The following is a 19,841-nucleotide window of genomic DNA, read 5'->3' as shown; positions in this document are numbered from 1 at the left end:
TGGCTTCAATCCCATTTGACCAGGGCCAATTTCTTCTGTCCAGGGCCGATTTCTTCCATCTGCATTGACTCAGAAGCAGAGACCTCTGAGATTTGTTTGGTTCAATCCTCTCCCCTTGGCTGGGGGACCAAGATGAAGCCCTCTGGCTTCTGCTGAGGATGCTAATGGCCCAGTTGTGGCAAAACCAGTTTCAGTCCTTTCTAGTTTTTCACACAGGCTTGAACAATGTTGGCATGGAAACTGTGTGTGAGGATGTCTGTGGTCTTAGAGAAACCGAGGTGATTACGGTTGGATTTGGACTCCGAGGGACAATTCCTGGGGATGCCGCGGATTAGCTGTAACAGCTGTTATCCTGCCCATTTGAGGAGGAACTGAAGGGAGAAGAAAGGACTTGTTTAAAGGATGGATCTTTGCAACTCGAAGAGGGGAGACTCTTCCATCAAGCCTGGGGAAAGTGTATTCCTGGGTAAGTGGATGTTTTTCTGGTTCAGATCGCCTAGGTGCTAATGGAAAGCAACTTCCAGATCTAAGGAGGGGAAGGATGATATTGATGGCTTTGGCTGTGATCTATGGGATGTGGCCCTCACCCCACTTCCTCCACAGGCTTCTGTGCTTGATCTGCCTTAGGGAAGAGATGACCGCCTTCCACCAGCAAAGGCTTCCAGAGCCTTGTCTTTTCTGAAAAGAAAAGAAAAGGGCCCTGAGATCCCTCAGCTGAGAACATGCTTTTACAGCTCGCTGTTCAGCATCGTTTCATGTGCCTGAGGATCTGTAGGAATGGCCCCTTGGAGTGTAAGAGTTTGGACTTTTACTGCCTTATGGAGAACAAACCAGAGGAAAGTGTTGTCTGAAGGACTCAGGACAAGCCTAAGAGATGTGAGTTGCAGATCATACCCCTGTCCCCTTGTGTCTGGTCCGTGTCAAGGTCAGTGGGGCAATGGTGTGTGAAGCTAGGAAGGCAAAGACCGACATTTGATTATTTGGTTGTATGGATTACCCCCTTAGTCTACTGCTTTTATGGTTAATTTCACTAAATGTTTATATCTTTTTTCTTTTTTCTTTCTTTCTTTCTTTTTTTTTTTTTTTTTTTTGTCTTTTTAGGGCCGCACCCAAGACATATGGAGGATCCCAGGCTAAGGGTCTAATTGGGGCTGTTGCCACCAGCCTACACCAGAGCCACAGCAACACCAGATCCGAGCCGGGTCTGACCTACACCATAGCTCACGGCAACGCCGGATCCTTAACCCACCGAACGAGGCCAGGGATCGAACCCGAAACCTCATGGTTCCTAGTTGGATTTGTTTCCGCTGCGCCACAATGGGAACTCCTACATTTTATTTTTACCTTTTAAAACCAGCTTGTCAGAGAAGAGAGCTGTCGTTCCTTGCATTACTCCTTAGATCAAAATATTAGCAGAACTTTTAAAATCCATGTGCACAGGACTATAAAAACAGCTATTTTTTTTTAAAAAAAACCTGATAGTCCTGAATATTTATTCAGAGAGCTCTTCACTCAATATATTTGCTGTTTCTCACTTTATTTTCTTTCTCTCTGAACTTCTTTGACAAAGTCAACCTCTAATTCTTTCTGTTGATGGGCATTCAAGGTGTAAACAAAAATGATATTTACTCTGTAAATGTTATTTTACCCAATCATTTTATTCTATTCCTGAGCCAGGTTTTTTTTTTTTTTTTTTTTTTTGGCTGCTACATTTAACAAGGTGTAGAGTGGATGGGCTTGGGCATAACTTTCTCTGCTCATCTTCTCTGCAAAGAAGTAGTGAAATAATTAAAAACCCTCAATGGGAAGGACAAGAGCGATCAGAGCATCACAAATTTAACAATCCCCTTTAAATAATTGATAGTTGTCAGAAGATTCGTAGCATTTAACTCTGTAATTTGCAATTAGAGAGATAAGATGCTAAACCAAGCCACCATATGCCTTGCTGCTTGCCCATATTGGAATAGTGGGTGTCTCATTTCAGCAATAATATTTAGAGTCATATTGTCCTTGGGTATCAGACAGCTTGTAAGGAGTTCACATTAGGATACAAACATGTTCTGGTCTTATTTCTTTGATGTAATTAGTATAGCCTCTCTTTAAAAAGAAGCAGTCTTACAAGAAAATTACAAGAAGAGGGGTTAAAAAAAGTGTTTAGAAAAAGAGACACGTGCACCCACATGTTCATTGCAGCACTATTCACAATAGCCAAGACATGGAAACAACCCAAATGTCCATCGACAGATGATTGGATTCGGAAAATGTGGTATATGTACACAATGGAATACTACTCAGCCATAAAAAAGAATGACATAATGCCATTGCAGCTACATGGATGGAACTAGAGAATCTCATACTGAGTGAAATGAGCCAGAAAGACAAAGACAAATACCATATGATATCACTTATAACTGGAATCTAATATCTAGCACAAATGGACATCTCCTCAGAAAAGAAAATCATGGACTTGGAGAAGAGACTTGTGGCTGTGCGATGGGAGAGGGAGGGAGTGGGAGGGATCGGGAGCTTGGGCTTATCAGACACAATTTAGAATAGATTTACAAGGAGATCCTGCTGAGCAGCATTGAGAACTTTGTCTAGATACTCATGTTGCAACAGAAGAAAGGGTGGGGGAAAAATGTAATTGTAATGTATACATGTAAGGATAACCTGACCCCCTTGCTGTACAGTGGGAAAATAAAAAAAATTATAAACAAAACAAAACAAAACAAAAAACACCTCAAAAAGTTAAAAAAAAAAAGTGTTTAGAAATGAAACACTTCCCATAGCCTAGCACATTTTTTTTTATGTGTGTGTGATTTCGTCTTTCACATTTAAACTTTAATTCAATTGAAATTCCTTTTAGTTAACAAGTTCTAGCTATATTTATTGGTCATTTCCACATAGATTTGGGTTTTTGTTTTGTTTTGTTTTGAAATGCTATGTTATTTATTTATTTATTTATGGGCCACCCCTGTAGCATGTGGAAGTTCCTGGGCCAGGGACTGAACTCAAACCATAGCAATGACAACACCAAATCCTTAACTGCTAGGCCACCAGGGAACTCTTTTTTGATATTTTAAGGAGATGTACTCTAGATGTACTCTTTTTTTTAAGTGCTGTACCTACGGCATGTGGACATTCTCAGGACGGGGGTTGAATTGGAGCTACAGCTGCTGAGCCACACCACAGCCACAGCAACAGCAATGGTGGATCCTTAACCCGCTGAGCTTTTTTTTAATTGAAGTGTAAGTTAATTTACAATGTTGTATTCATTTCTAGTGGACAGCACAGTGATTCAGTTATATATAAATATATATAATACATGTATATTTTCTTTCAGATTCTTTTCCTGTATAAGTTATTACAAAATACTGAGAATAATTCCCTGTGAGATACCTAACAATAGGTCCTTTTTGGTTATCTATTTTATATATAGTAGGGTGGCACATCTTTTTGATCTTGACTTTGAAGCACTTGCAATCTGGGGAGATGGCACCAAAGATATTTCAGGTTTAAAGGCAGTGTAGGATTCAGGTCAGGCACATTCAAAAAGACGTCGTATCATTTTCCGAAATAGCATCTGGACTGAAGCTGCTGTTTCTCATGATGCAGGAAAGGGCAGGATGAGGGTCCCTGCTGCCCCTGCAGGCTGGGCTTGTGCCGCCCTCTGCCTGGCGTCATGGTCGTCTGCCTTTTCCCATGGGGCCAGCTCGGTGGCCTGTGTGGACATGCAGCCCAAGCACACCCCAGCCCAGCCTCAGAACCCCAGGACCCACCACATCACCATTCTCACCGGCAGCTCTTCCTACTCACCAGGTGACACTGTTCCAGGTATGGATGGGAGAGGCTTTGAGAGACCCTGAGGGGCCCCATGATCTCGGTGACAAATTCCAAGTTGTGTTTATTCCAGGCAGGAGTTTCCTAGACTTAAAGTTTGCCTTGATCCTAAGAAGCAGTTGTGTAGCCAAAAATAAGCATGCAATATTTGTGTCATGAAAACTACCAAACTAATCTTCATATTGACATTAATCTTGATAAGAACAGAGGGCACGCAGGGCATTATAATAAAGAATTATTTTGTCTTTATTATAAGATATAAATACAGTTACCCTGAACAAATGTCACAGATCAAGTGTGTGTAAGAAACAGACTTCTTCCCTCATTGCTTCGCACTGACGTTATTTGGGGAATAAAGGAACATGTCCTGCTATTTTCATTCAGGTGTCTACAAAAGCAGAGTGAGAACTTCAGTGCAGGTGGCTTATTTGGGAAGTGATCTCTGGAAGCACAAATGAGGAAGAGGGGGAAGAGAGGCAGGGAAGAAAGAAATACCAATAAAAAGTGTGAAATAGAGTCAGTCGCTGCTGTGGACAACACACCAGGGCCCAATTCCAGTGGGGACCCTCTGGGAAATCACGTGAGACACTCCTCTGAATCATCCCTTGAGAGGATGGAGGAGGGATATTTATTGGATGAGCATAGTTTCCCAGGGATGTTTCTGCCATCTGCCACCCCAACACACATACACACACTTCAGACATACTCCTGCCTACCGTGGACAAGTTCCCAAGGTGCCAGCTGGAAAAAGCAGGAAAAAACGCTGCTGACATTGAAGACAGTGGCTAAGCGTAGACAGGAAAGTATCTACTTACCTACAGGGAACTCAAGCACATGTTTGTGCTGTTGGCTCCACTCTCTTTTGATACATGCTAATTCTTTTTTTTAAATAATTTTATTTAAGTATAATTGATTTACAATGTGGTATTAATTTCTGATGTACATACAGCAAAGTGATTCAGTTTTATATATATGTACACATACATTCTTTTTTTTTTAATTTTCCCACTGTACAGCAAGGGGATCAAGTTATCCTTACATGTATACATTTTTTTCTCCCCCACCCTTTGTTCTGTTGCAACATGAGTATCTAGACATAGTTCTCAATGCTGCTCAGCAGGATCTCCTTGTAAATCTATTCTAAGTTGTGTCTGATAAGCCCAAGCTCCCGATCCCTCCCACTCCCTCCCTCTCCCATCGCACAGCCACAAGTCTCTTCTCCAAGTCCATGATTTTCTTTTCTGAGGAGATGTCCATTTGTGCTAGATATTAGATTCCAGTTATAAGTGATATCATATGGTATTTGTCTTTGTCTTTCTGGCTCATTTCACTCAGTATGAGATTCTCTAGTTCCATCCATGTAGCTGCAATGGCATTATGTCATTCTTTCTTATGACTGAGTAGTATTCCATTGTGTATATATACCACATCTTCCGAATCCAATCATCTGTTGATGGACATTTGGGTTGTTTCCATGTCTTGGCTATTGTGAATAGTGCTGTAATGAACATGCGGGTGCATGTGTCTCATTTAAGTAGAGTCTTGTCCGGATATATGCCAAGAGTGGGATTGTGGGGTCATATGGAAGTTCTATGTATAGATTTCTAAGGTATCTCCAAACTGTTCTCCATAACGGCTGTACCAGTTTACATTCCCACCAACAGTGCAGGAGGGTTCCCTTTTCTCCACAGCCCCTCCAGCACTTGTTATTTGTGGACTTATTAATGAGGGCCATTCTGACTGGTGTGAGGTGGTATCTCATGGTAGTTTTGATTTGCATTTCTCTTATAATCAGCAATGTTGAGCATTTTCTCATGCGTTTGCTGGCCATCTGTATATCTTCCTTGGAGAACAGTCTATTCAGGTCTTTTGCCCATTTTTCCATTGATTGATTGGCTTTTTTGCTGTTGGGTTGTATAAGTTGCTTATATATTCTAGAGATGAAGCCCTTGTCTGTTGCATCATTTGAAACTATTTTCTCCCATTCTGTAAGTTGTCTTTTTGTTTTCTTTTGGGTTTCCTTTGCTATGCAAAAACTTTTCAGTTTGATTAGGTCCCATGGGTTTATTTTTGCTCTTATTTCTGTTGCTTTGGGAGACTGACCTGAGAAAATATTCATGATGTTGATGTCAGAGAGTGTTTTGCCTATGTTTTCTTCTAGGAGTTTGATGGTGTCCTGTCTTATATATAAGTCTTTCAGCCATTTTGAGTTTATTTTTGTGCATGGTGTGAGGGTGTGTTCTAATTTCATTGCTTTGCATGCAGCTGTCCAGGTTTCCCAGCAATGCTTGCTGAATAGACTTTCTTTTTCCCATTTTATGTTCTTGCCTCCCTTGTCAAAGATTAATTGACCATAGGTGTCAGGGTTTATTTCCCGGTTCTCTATTCTGTTCCATTGGTCTGTCTGTCTGTTTTGATACCAGTACCACACTGTTTTGATGACTGTGGCTTTGTAGTATTTCTTGAAGTCTGGGAGAGTTATGCTTCCTGCTTGGTTTTTGTTTCTCAGGATTGCTTTGGTGATTCTGGGTCTTTTGTTTTTCCATATAAATGTTTGGATTGTTTGTTCTAGTTCTGTGCAAAATGTCATGGGTAATTTGATAGGGATTGCATTGAATCTGTAGATTGCTTTGGGTAGTATGGCCATTTTTACAATATTGATTTTTCCAATCCGTGAACATGGAATATCATTCCATTTCTTTACATCTTCTTTGATTTCTTTGATTAAAGTTTTATAGTTCTCGGCATATAAGTCCTTTACCTCTTTGGTCTGGTGTATTCCGAGGTATTTGATTTTGTGAGGTGCAATTTTAAAAGGTATTGTATTTTTGTATTCCTTTTCTAATATTTCATTGCTGGTATACAGAAATACGACTGACTTCTGAATGTTAATCTTATATCCTGCTACTTTGCTGAATTTATTAGTCAGTTCAAGTAGTTTAGGGGTTGAGTCCTTAGGGTTTTCTCTGTATAGTATCATGTGGCCTGCATACAGTGACAGTTTTTGTTGTTGTTGTTGTTGTTGTTGTTGTTGTTGTTGTTGCTATTTCTTGGGCCGCTCCCGCGGCATATGGAGGTTCCCAGGCTAGGGGTTGAATCGGAGCTGTAGCCACTGGCCTACGCCAGAGCCACAGCAATGCGGGATCCGAGGCACGTCTGCAACCTACACCACAGCTCACAGCAACGCCGAAACCTTGACCCACTGAGCAAGGGCAGTGACCGAACCCGCAACCTCATGGTTCCTAGTCGGATTCGTTAACCACTGCGCCACGACGGGAACTCCCAGTGACAGTTTTATATCTTCTCTTCCTATATGGATGCCTTTTATTTCTTTTGTTTGCCTAATTGCTGTGGCTAGGACTTCCAAAACTATGTTGAATAGCAGTGGTGAGAGTGGGCATCCCTTTCTTGTTCCAGATTTGAGTGAGAAGGCTTTCAGTTTTTCCCCATTGAGTATTATATTTGCTGTGGGTTTATCATAAGTGGCTTTGATTATGTTCAGGAATGTTCCCTCTATACCCACTTTGGTGAGGGTCTTGATCATGAATGGATGTTGGACTTTGTCAAATGCTTTTTCTGCATCTATTGAGGTGATCATATGATTTTTGACTTTTCTTTTGTTAATGTGGTGTATGACGTTGATTGATTTGTGTATGTTGAACCATCCTTGTGAAACTGGGATGAACCCTAGCTGGTCATGGTGTATAATTTTTTTGATATGTTGTTGGATTTGGTTGGCTAAGATTTTGTTGAGAATTTTTGCATCTATATTCATCAATGATATTGGCCGATAGTTTTCTTTTTTGGTGTTATCTCTGTCTGGTTTTGGAATAAGGGTGATGGTGGCATCATAGTTTGTCTTTGGGAGTATTCCTTCTTCTTCAAACTTTTGAAAGAGTTTAAGGAGGATGGGCACCAGTTCCTCTTTATATGTTTGTTAGAATTCGCCTGTGAAGCCATCTGGTCCTGGACTTTTATTTATAGGGAGTATTTTTATGACCTCTTCAATTTCATTTCTAGTGATCGGTCTGTTCAGTTGGTCTGTTTCTTCTTGATTCAGTTTTGGCAGGCTGTAAGATTCTAGAAAATTTTCCATTTCTTCCAGATTGTCAAATTTGTTGGCATATAGTTGTTCATAGTATTCTCTTATGGTTTTTTGTATTTCTGCAGTATCCATTGTGATTTCTCCTTTTTCATTTATAATTTTGGTTATTTGAGTTCTTTCTCTCCTCTTTTTAGTGAGTCTGGCCAGGGGTTTGTCAATTTTGTTTACCTTTTCAAAGAACCAGCTCTTGGTTTTATTAATTTTCTCTATTGTTTTTTTAAATCTCTATTTTATTGATTTCTTCTTTGATCTTTATAATTTCCTTCCTTCTGCTGACTTTAGGTCTTTTTTGTTTTTCTTTTTCTAATTCGTTTAGATGGAGGGTTAAGTTGTCCATTTGGGATCTTTCTTCTTTTTTGAGAAAGGCCTGTATCACTATAAATTTCCCTCTGAGCACTAGATTTTGAGAGGTTGTGTCTTCATTATCATTTGTTCCAAGGTATTTTTTAATTTCCTTCTTGATTTCTTCATTGACCCATTGGTTTTTTAGTAGCAGATACATGCTAATTCTTGATGAGAATTAGAGGTGATAGATGGAAATGAAATTTACTCCCATCATTGGATAGTTTTATCCAATTATTTTGTTGTATTGGTTAGTGTGGGGAATACAAAATATAGAAAATCTTATCGGATTACCCTCTCAAATAGTTGCATGGTTGGAGTTCCTGTTGCACCTCAGCGAGTTACGAACCTGACTAGTATCCATGAGGATGAGAGTTCGATCCTTGGCCTTGATCGGTAGGTGAAGGATCTGAAGTGGCTGTGGCTGTGGCGTAGGTGGGCAGCTGTGGCTCCGATTTGATCCCTAGCCCAGGAATTTTCATATGCAGCGGGTGCGGCCATAAAAAAAAAAAAAAAGTTTTATGGTTTATAGTTCTAGCACTACTGAATGAGTGTCCTGATTTTTCTGCTGTCCTATCAACACTAGCTGTAATTACACATTTTGAAATTGGTTAATATGATAGGTAATATGCTAGTGTCTCATTTATAATTTTTTTTTTTAAATTACAATTGGGCTTGTTTATTTTCTCTTTGGGTCTGTTGATAATTTTCAGTTTGATCTTTTTATTAATTCACCATAAGTCTTTGTCTATTTGTCTGCTCTATCTTACAAATACTTATCTAAGTTTATCACTTGTATTTTGATTTCTTCTATATGGGGAATTTTAAGAAATCATCTTTTCCCTTATAGTTACTGAGGTTTACTTAGGGACTTGTTCCAAACTCCAATTTTAAAACAAAACAACCACCCAAAGTCAAACCATTCTTTCTTTCTTTCTCTCTCTCTCTTTTTTTTTTTTTTTTTTTTTGGTATTTCATTTTTACATTGTCTTTGATCTACATGGAATTTATTTGGGGTGTGAAACAGAACTTCAACCCTTTTTTTCTCCTAATGAATTGCTTACTCTCAGGGGGCTGGGTTGGTCCAAAGCTTTTCATTTTGAAAGTACTCATATAGAGTCACTGGGTGAGATCCATAGAGTGCGTTGACCTTTTTTAAAAAATTTTATTTATTTATTTATTTTTGGAAGTTCCCAGGCTAGGGGTCAAATCAGAGCTATAGCCGCCAGCCTACACCACAGCCATGGCAAGGCCAGACCCGAGCCACAGCTGTGACCTACACCACAGCTTATGGCAATGGTGGATCCTTAACCCACTGAGCGAGGCCAGGGTTCAAACCAGCATCCCCATGGATACCAGTTGGGTTCCTAACCCTCTGAGCCACCATGGGAGCTCCATGTGTGTGATCCTGATGGGTGTTCTCTGTTGCAGTGGCTGTGAGGAGCAGGCGGGACTTCCTGGGGTTTCTACTTCAGGCGCGAAGAGTGTCCGACCATCAGATAGTTGGCACTTTTGTTTTCACTCCTCCTCATTCCAAACTGATGACTTGTTCAGAAGAGGCTGACACGGTCACCCACTCGGATAAGTCCCGGAAGAGAAATCTATGGTTTGAGTGGCGGGCCCCCGCCCAGCCTGCGGGGGACATCAGGTTCCTGTAAGAGAGTCAAGTTCTGGTTCTGAGTAATGGAGCTTCCCCTTTGAAGAGAGGGGGGCTTCTCTTCTCCTCCTTCTTGTTTCCTGCCTCTCGCCCCCACCTTATACCCAGGACAGGGTCCCTGGGGCCGCCTCAACTAGAGAGAGAGTCTACACAGAGGGTGACTAAAAAAAAATCGCCCCAACTCCATTATCCATTATCCATGGTGCAGGAGTGTGTGGTGTTCCCCTGCCCCGGGCACAGATGAGCCTTGACCATCCTCTCCAGGAGGTTCTCACTGGGGAGCAAAACAGCTGCTGGTGGGGAACAGCCCGGAAAGGGAGAGACAGACAGACAGACGGAGGACCCTTCCCTGGGCCCAGGGAGAGGCTGAGGCTTCCGCACCTGTGCTCATGGTCCACCAGATGTGTGTGGCCATGACAGCACCCACCTCGCAGGGTGGCATAAGGACAAAGAGGCCCATATATGCCAAGTTCGAGGAGCAGTTCCCAGCAACTGAAAGCACCATGTGAGCATTATCATCCCTCAAAATGAAACACTGGCTTTTTTTTTCCATCTGAGTTCAAGGCGTGTGGAACTTCCCGGGCCGGGGGTAGAACCCTCGCCACAACAGTGACAACACTGGATCCTTAACCCACTGGGTCACCAGGGACTCCAATGAGACACTGGCTTTGTCCTCTTTTTCCAACACTCACATGTACCAAAAAAGTGAATTTTTGTTTGTTTGGTTGGTTTTTAGGAAAGGGTGTGTATTCCTCAGATTCTTTCTCCCGAACCTCCATGTACTGAGGAGGGAGGCTGTGCCACAGGGTGGAGGCATCTGGATTCCACGCTCCCTCCCCACTGGGTTGTCCCCTAGAAATCCGGTGTGTGCTCCCCACCCCACCTCTGGTGGCCTTATGCAGCAGACAGGACAAAGAAGGAGGAACACAACATGCCCTGACGACTTTGCTCATCTGGAAAGGATGGGACCCACTGGACTGTGGTGTCACCAGCATCTGCCAGGCCTTTGGTTCTGATCCAGTGCCGGGGATGTGTGGTGTCTGAAGTCCTTCCATCTGCACAGTTACTTGTATTTCTCAAAGCACCTCTATTTCTATTTTAAGATTTACTATCATAGATGCTCTGTGATTCAGAGAAAATGGATGGCTCAGATCCCGAATTGCTGTGGCTGTAGCATTGGCCAGTGGCTACAGCTCCGATTCAACCCCTAGCCTGGGAACCTCCATATGCCTCAGATGCAGCCCTAAAAAAAAAAAAAAAAAAAAAAAAAAAAAAAAAAAAAAAGCCATTGTCTCCATTTGATAGGAAAAGGACTAAGTCCATGATTGGAAACATCTCCCAATTCTCTCCCTTCTCAAGATCCTTTCCCCCCATAACATAGACATGGTGATGAACCGTGACTTTTACTTGCCCCTTAACTCTCAGGATGACCTCAGCTAAATTAATCACATTTTAATTATACTTAAAGTGAGAGAATGATACTCGCCAATAGTCCCTATGTGGGTGAAATCTGGGGGAGGATGAATGAGATCATGTTTGTGCAAATGATTTTTACAGAAGAAAGGCATCATGTATTCAAAATATTATTTAGAATATGAATGATTTATCTTGCATTTTCAATAGCATTTACAATTCCAATAGGATTATACAATTGTACAGCAGAATTATAAAACTTTCAATTAGTGCTGTAATTCAATTCATGACATACTAGTCTTGGTGAGCGATCAAAGTTGAAGATAAAACCTTTCGGGTCGACACAGACGGAGAAGACACTTTTTCATCCAAATGAGATTCTGGATGACTGTATTTATTCAGGAGGGTAACTGATTTGTACCTATCGTCTCGTCTCCTATTTTAATTATTTGCTGCTGTCGACTTTTTGTTTTTAAAAAGAATGAAGTCACCCCAGACGGTATCACAATCATCTCTGGGTTCTTCTCTCCATGTAGACTGGGGCTCTGCTTTATCTTTTTGTTTGTTCTCTCCTTTCTATTAGGATGGCCTGGCGTGTTAGTTAAGATTAACTAAATCCTTGAATCTCTGCTTTCTTTTCCCACAGTTTATCAGTAGTCCAGTCATATTTCCTTTACTGGGCAAGGATTGAATCATCTGTTGTGTCTCAACAGACACACAACGGAGCCCGATCCGACGGCCACGTGGAGCTCGGCTGGCCAATGCCAATCCCCGGGCAGAGGCCAAAGGGCATGGAAGGAACCGCCCCAGGTACAGCTCACTGCTACCTCCGCTAGTCTGGTTGGCAGCCTTATTTATATTGTCGCTTAAAAGTGATGATTGCCAGTTGCCAGTTCCTGGGACACAAGCAGTAGGCACCTGCCTTGGCAACGTCAACAGTGCCTGGGGACGTGATCACATGGCTGGCGGTGGGGGGCGGGGGATGCTTGCAAATACAAGGTTACCTGCAATAACCGCACTTCATCCTGCTCAGCCTCTCGGATGAAGCTGGGCTCTAGTTGGCACTGAGCCGAAAAACCAAAACACAGCACACCCCTACCCTTAGGCTTAGCAGTCACCACAAGATTTCAGCTGTCTCCTCAGCCCCCTGAGGCTCCATGGGGAGCTCAAGAAAGAAATCCTCCTTTCTTCTTTTTTTTTTTGGTCTTTTGTTGTTGCTATTTCTTGGGCCGCTCCCGAGGCATATGGAGGTTCCCAGGCTAGGGGTTGAATCGGAGCTGGAGCCACCGGCCTACGCCAGAGCCACAGCAACGCGGGATCCGAGCCGAGTCTGCAACCTACACCACAGCTCACTGCAACACCAGATCGTTAACCCACTGAGCAAGGGCAGGGACCGAACCCGCAACCTCATGGTTCCTAGTCGGATTCGTTAACCACTGCGCCACGACGGGAACTCCCCTTTCTTCTTTTTTTATAAAAGCTTATCCTGCATTTATTGTTACTTTCTGATGGCTCTTTGCAGCTTGGGTTGGAGAACAGGATCAAGCATGAGAGGCTGTTTCGATGGCAATGGATTTTCTTCCTGGTTCACCACATGATTTTAGACTCCACTGACTCATAAACTTCTAAAAAAAAAACAAACAAAAGTTAAAAAATAGAGAATGTTTGACCCACCCGAAAATTCCTGGTGAAATGGAATCCATTTGCATTATTTATTTCAGGTTAAGCGCTCTGAACAGATACATTCATAAAGGCATCATTTGCAAAGATCCAGCCTTCGATCCACTCAATCTGAACTCTCCTTTATTCTTTCCTTTTTTCCTGGCTAATGGGTTAAGGCCAGGATCCCGCTGGAAAGGACTAGACTTTGCTGGTCTAGTGGACTCAGGCTCAGAGCCCACCCTGGGCCACACCCTCCATCTCTGCCTGTAACCAAAACCTTTGTCTTCTCCCCACTGCCCAGCGCTGCTGCTCCAGTTTTTCCACCAAAAGACTCCTAAAAGCAGAGAAAAGGTCTCAGGGTCTCAAAGTGTGGCCTGAAAAAGACACTGGAAACCCCACGTGTCCTTGAAATCTCTTGTTCCACGTTATAAATCATGCAAATGTTGCATTCGAATCCCAAGGATATTTGTTTTCATATGAGTATGAATCAAAGTGAGGCTTCCGGAAGAGGCGTGGATTGATCCTGCAGCCTTTCTGATGGTTGACCCTGCAGGACACTTTGTCATCGTCCCCCGTCTGCCCATCCGGGGGTGGGGTGGGTGGCAGACTCCAGTCTGAGGGCTGTGAGGTAAACTCCTAACTCTGCTGCTCACATTCCTCCTCCGCTCCTGCCTGTTTTCCTGCCCCTTCCCCTACACAACCCCCAGTGTTACCCAAAGGGGAAAATGTGTGTGTGTACATGCACACACTGGGGGACGTGTCAGGTAACAAAGTAAAATGGATTGCTCCCCTGTAAGAAGACTTTAGTAGGCCGATGTGACTTAAGAAATTTTCCTGTTGGGTAGATAGTATATTGTATTTTTCAAGCTTATTTTCCAACAGCCTTGGGATACTTGGGGGTCCTACCCAACCCCATAAGGCATGACCTATTTTTATATCTCCATGTTTTACCTTCTGACATTTCATTATCTTTTACCCCAGAAGTGGGGGGTGGCATGCCCTGAGCCAGGGATCGAATCCGGGTCACAGCTGCAACCCAAGGCACGACAGTGACAACACTGGGTCCTTAACCCACCACACCACCAGAGAACTCCCTGACATTTCCTTAAACTTAAATGTTCCTCTGTTTTGTTTTGTTTTTTTCCTTTTTTTTTTTAAGGTTGTACCAGTGGCATATGGGGGTTCCCAGGCAAGGGGTCGAATTGGAGTTGCAGCTGCCAGCCTACAGAAACAACAGGTCCGAGCCACATCTATGACCTACTCCGCAGCTTGCGGCAATGAAGGATCTTTAACCCACTGAGTGAGGCCAAGGATCGAACCTGCATCCTCATGGATACTATGTTGGGGTCTTAACCCACTGAATCACAGCGGGAACTCCCAAACTGTTCCTCTTGATGAACTCTTTACTTTTCAAAGAGCCGTGCAAATATCTCCTTAGTGGACCTTTCAGCTTTACTTGCTGGTGGGCAAGTGCAATGGTTTTCCTTAGCTCTGGTATCAAGTTCTCATCACACTGTGACTTATACGGTCACCCATCCAGGAGTCTGTCCTCTTGGATTTTGAGTTCAGAAACAACAGGTAGTAATTGGCATCACTTCTGCACCCCCAATACCTTACATGGTTACACGATGCCCAGCACACAGTGGGTCTGCCGGAAGTGTGTGAAGGCATTTAGAGCTCAGGCAGGAGTGAAAATTGTCAGAATTTTTGCTAAATTCTGTGTCTTTGTAAGCCTTCTTTTGTTTTTCACTTCAACCTCAGTGTTTCTTAAAATTTTCACTGAAGTATGGTTGATTTACATTGCTGTATTAGTTTCAAGTATATAGCAAAGTGATTCAGTCACACACACACACACACACACACACACACACACACACGTTGTCAGATTCTTTTCCATTGTAGGTTTTTACAAGATATTGAGTAGAGTTCTCTGTGCTCCACAGTAGGTTATTTTACACATAGCAATGTGTGTATTTTAATCCCAATCTCCATATTTTTTTTTTTTTTTGTCTTTTGTCTTTTTGGTGGTTGTTGTTGTTATTGTTGCTATTTCTTGGGCCGCTCCCGCGGCATATGGAGGTTCCCAGGCTAGGGGTCGAATCGGAGCTGGAGCCACCGGCCTACGCCAGAGCCACAGCAACGCGGGATCCGAGCCACGTCTGCAACCTACACCACAGCTCACGGCAACGGCGGATCGTTAACCCACTGAGCAAGGGCAGGGACCGAACCCGCAACCTCATGGTTCCTAGTCGGATTCGTTAACCACTGCGCCACGACGGGAACTCCCAATCTCCATATTTTTGAGCAATAACGACATTAGAACAAAGTGTCACAAAAAATAAAGAAGTCACCCCAACCCAGTTGGAGCCTCAGCCAGAGAAACTTCGGCCAGTACTTTTTTTATGTGAAGAGCAGTGAAGTCCCACGGTCATCACCGTGGCAAACACATGGTTTGTGATGCAGCCGTGCCAGGCGCTGCACTTCCTCTGTCTGCAGCCACGATTTCATTCCACCCCCTCAACAGTGCTCAGCTGGAGGTACCATTATTAGTCTCATCTTGCAAACAAAGAAGCTGACACTCTGGAGGGCTTACCCCAGAGTGAAGAGTGAACTCAGACAATAATCTGACTCCAAAACCTGTGCTTGTTTTTTGCTGCCCCATTCGAAGCTCTTTTTCAAACCTCTGGGCCCCCTGTCAGCTCATCACAGGTGGGAAAGGAGACAGTGCAGGGCAGTGATCCCACCTCTGCCTGAGAAAGAGGCTCATCACTGGGGAAACTTTTAGCATTAGTACTATGGCAAGAAAGATCTAGGGCTTTAAAAAAAAAAATCTGTGGAGTTCCCATCATCGCTCAGTGGAAGCAAACTTGACTAGTATCCATGATGATGCAAGTTCAATCACTGGCCTCGCTCAGTGGGTCAAGGATCTGGCGTTGCCGTGAGCTGTGGTGTAGGTTGCAGACACGGTTCAGATCTCAAGTTTCTGTGACTGTGGTGTAGGCCAGCAGCTGTAGCTCTGATTCAACCCCAACCTGGGAACCTCTACATGCCGTAGATGCGGCCCTCCTGAGACCAAAAAAAAAAAAAAAAAAATCTGTGATCCATGGGATTCCACTTTTTTTTTTTTTCTTTAGCTCGAGGCAGATTCTGGCAGAAGTGAGAAAAGACACAGTGGTCACAGCGGTCTCTACATTCTTGGATTGGTAACTGTTGAGAATGCACAAGCCCAGAGGGCCAAGGGCTTATTCTTTAAAAAGACCTAAGAAATCAGGTGTTTTGTCACTTGGCCAGGGCTTCTGTGACTGGGCAGATCATCCTTATGGTGACACTTTCCAGTGGCTCACAGTTAATGGTCTGTCCTCAGGCACATTAAAACCTCTAGTGTTTAGCCCATCATTCTGGTTGTGGGTGTGAAAGGATACAAGGAAGATGTTCTCTCCCTCTCTCTGCAGTGTCTCTGGACCTCCCCATAGCTCCTGGCCTCTCCATCACTCTTCCTCTGCAGAGTGCAGATGTCTCTGCTGTGGCCTCACGTGGAGCTGCAGAAGAGGACAGTTTAGGTCCTGTTCCTGCCAGTGTTGGGGTGACAGCGTTGCCTGGGGGTGCAGAGACTCCATTCCAGCCATGGTCACACACAGCTGCTGCAGTCAGCAATGGCCTGCAACCCAGCAGAGACAGCAGCCCAACCCTGGAACCATCCCTGGATGTCCGTGGGCTGGAGGGGCTTGTGGCCCTCAGGGAATTCTCAGAGAGCTTTGCTTCCAGCCCAAACACCCATCACAGGTAATGGGCCAGGGCAGGTGGTAAGATGAAGTCAAATACTAGGATGTGTAAGCAATGGGACCTTCTTGGAGTCGGTTAGAAAAGGATCTCAAGTATATCTATTCTTACATGTGTGAGAAACACTGACTGTACTGGGCTACTGGTCAGAAGGGCTGGGTATGAAAATAACCCAGGGGGAACTGCTGTCTTGAACAGGAAGCAATCTCTGAGGTGCTGCTATAAATAAAATAAAATATAAATATATGTTTTATATTTTAGAAATATAAATATATAATATATAAATCTGTTTTTATGTAAATAAATAAAAGCATTTAGTAAGTCTCTGCTGCCATCCTCACTCACCTCCCCTCTCCTGCCCATATTCCCTCCCCAGCCCCCAAACTCCAAACTCAAGGGTTTCCAATGAATATGATTTTATCAGTATATACCACAGTGGTAGGAAACATTGCTGTTTGGTCCAAATACTTAGTGACTCCTCAGTCCTTTTTTCCCCCTTCCCTTTAGGACTCAGAATGATCCACGCTTTGAGTCATTGGAAACTTGCCTGCCCTGGGATAGAGATGAACAGGTAAAGCCGAGTTGTGCACAGGCAGTGAATTTGGTATTTTTGACTCCAGAGTGGGAAGTCCCAGGCTGGAAAATCAGAGGCATTAGACTAATAGCCAAAATCAGAGAGAAGGGGGAAGGGTGTGATATATACACAGCATCTTTTCCTCAATCAATGCCAGCCTTCCCATTATATGTAGTGTCTCTGAAGTTATCGGCAATTGTAGAAATCAGTGGTTTTAATGATTTGTTTTCCCACTTAGCTTTGCTTAGTAATTTCTCTCTCCTCCTCCCCTACTTCTCCTTCATAACACTGGCCTCAGAATACCATGTATGATCCCAGAGGTTAGATCAGTGGGCCATATAAAATATACATGCCCAGTGATTTACTATTCCTCTGAAGTCTTAAAAGGAAAACAAAATAAAACATGGCCTAATATCCTGACTCAAGTTTATTAGAACCTACAGCGAGACTAGAGGTCCCTCTTGCATAAAAAGACACACTCTGTGGCTCAGGTCGGTTAAGAATCCAGCATTGTCGCCGCTGTGGTGTGGGTGTGATCCCAGGGCCAGGCACTTTTGCATGTCACAGGTGTGGTCAAAAAAAAAACAAACAAACAAACAAAAAAAAACCCCCACACAAATGACATACTCCAGCCATTGGAGATGAGAGGGACCCATATTTGTCCAGAAGCATCTTAAAGGATGCTAAGTTTATTCTTGTAAGTGGGCCTCCATCCTCTCTGTGGGGTTTCCATTCATCTCCCTTTTCCCATCAATGACAAGTGGACATTTATCTGCTTGGCTGTTCTCCCTTGAGCTCTTCTAAGAGGAGGCCTGAGGCTAGGTTTTCAGCGGCTGCCTGGGAGTTTTTAAGGAACTGAGGTTAGTTGCAAATTTTCCCTCTTGCTTTTCTAGGACAAGGATAAGGCCTCTAACACGACGGTGGTGAGGCCTTCTTTGTACAACATCCATCTGACCCATCCTGGTCCCTGGTCCTCTGAAGCACTCATGGGGAGTGGGGCCAGGGCAGCCAAACCAACCTCTGTCTTCCACACCTCTGTCACCTCCAGGCCACCCACTGCCCGGGGCCGGGCAGAGGCCTCAAGGCCCTCTGCCAGCTTCTCGCCTCCTTCAGAGCACAAGGAGCCCAGGGTGGGGAAGGGAAATGGCGAGGCTGGTGTGGGACCCCCCAGAAAGACCAACCCTGGGCTTGAGCTTGGGCAAGATGAAGCCAGGACCCCTCCGGGCATCCTGCTCCGGGCTCCGCAGCTGGGAATCCTGCTTTGCCTCTCGGCCGCGCTGGGCATGGCCATGGCTGTTGGCCTTCGCTATGTGCATGCCCAATACTGCCGCAAGCGGACGGGAGTGTCCTTTAGGGAGCCCACCCGGGAGGCAGTTGCCAGGGGTGACGACCGCGAGACCGTGCACGAGAGGAGGATCAGGGACAACAGTTTTCTTGTGGCTGACTCAGAATGAGTGGATCACTCCCTCTGTGGGGGGCAAGAAATCAGACCTCTGAGAAGGCCTCTCCGCGTCCTGCTTGGACCCCGTAGAGCGTCTCAGCCAGAACCGAGCTAATGAGAATAGCTGATGAGGACAGGGACTCACCGTGTCCCTGTCAGGGAGCAGTTAGTGGAGGAAGCAGCAAAAGGACAGTTTTATCAACAGAGGGAGTTCTTCCCTGGCTTTGTTGTCTGAACATCTGTAATTTAGCTGCTGCTTTTCTTTTCTCAATTAGATGTTCTGTTTGAAGAGTTAAACTCAACATAATGAATATTGTATAACCTGCTCATTAACTAGACCCCCGTGGCCGCTAAGCTTCCTCCGTTGCCTTAAGGAACCCGCAGAAATAGAACTTGTCCCTCCTCAGCCTGTCAGCCTCCTCTCTTCGAATTCTTTGAAAAATAAAAAAGTAACGTTGGCGTTGTGTCTCTTGCAAGAAAAAGAACTGCAGCCCTCCCCTGGCCTCTCCAAATCACCCCCAAAGAAGTTTTGTTTTCTGATCCAGAGTTCAAAGTTGACTCTGATTTTGTTGACTGGATGAGTGCGAGGGTATTTCGTCTTCTTGGAAACTCAGAGCATGGCAAATCTGCCATAGAAATTGATCCGAAACAAGGAGGATTTTAGAGGGTTTGGTTACCCACATCTGCGGGAAAACACACTTGCAGCCGGAGACTGTAAACACCAGGGTGGGGTGAGCAAGCCTCTTCATCAGGTGTAAATGGACCTGAGACCGCCCATCCATTTACACTTGATAAGAGACTCCTGTATTCCAAACCCCAGCGGGCAGCTTGCCTTTGGCCTGAGGTCAGGCTGAAAAAAATGTTGTAAGAGCCTTTACCTAAGAAAGAAGCATCGTGGGCAAAACCCATTTACTTGCTTTTGTGACTTTATGAAGATCACTCTGATTTAGCAAGAGTCCCATGGATACTACCTGGGCTCAAAATAAGATCTGAGTATAATTCTTAAAGATGTTCACCTAATATAACA

The 19,841-nt window shown here is 44.0% G+C and overlaps 1 protein-coding gene across 1 annotated transcript; it reads left to right on the top strand.

Annotated features, from left to right (window-relative positions):
• The first annotated feature begins 742 nt into the window (after positions 1 to 742).
• Positions 743 to 19,000, top strand: REELD1 (reeler domain containing 1). Its single transcript, XM_013978858.3, is given in 8 exon segments — positions 743 to 876; positions 3,616 to 3,834; positions 9,719 to 9,941; positions 12,004 to 12,167; positions 16,472 to 16,802; positions 17,307 to 17,370; positions 18,267 to 18,823; positions 18,825 to 19,000. Coding segments are annotated over 7 exon segments (1,593 nt in total). The 5' UTR covers positions 743 to 876; positions 3,616 to 3,626; the 3' UTR covers positions 18,871 to 19,000.
• Positions 19,001 to 19,841: the final 841 nt, after the last annotated feature.

Source organism: Sus scrofa, chromosome 8 (genome assembly GCF_054392235.1).
Source record: "Sus scrofa isolate SSC_HxYL_T2T_F1_AM1 chromosome 8, Sscrofa_HxYL_maternal_Yorkshire_Landrace_v2.0, whole genome shotgun sequence".
NCBI classification, from domain to species: Eukaryota; Metazoa; Chordata; class Mammalia; order Artiodactyla; family Suidae; genus Sus; species Sus scrofa.
The sequence above is the reverse complement of the archived record's forward strand: the minus strand, read 5'-3'. Positions and strand labels throughout refer to the sequence as shown.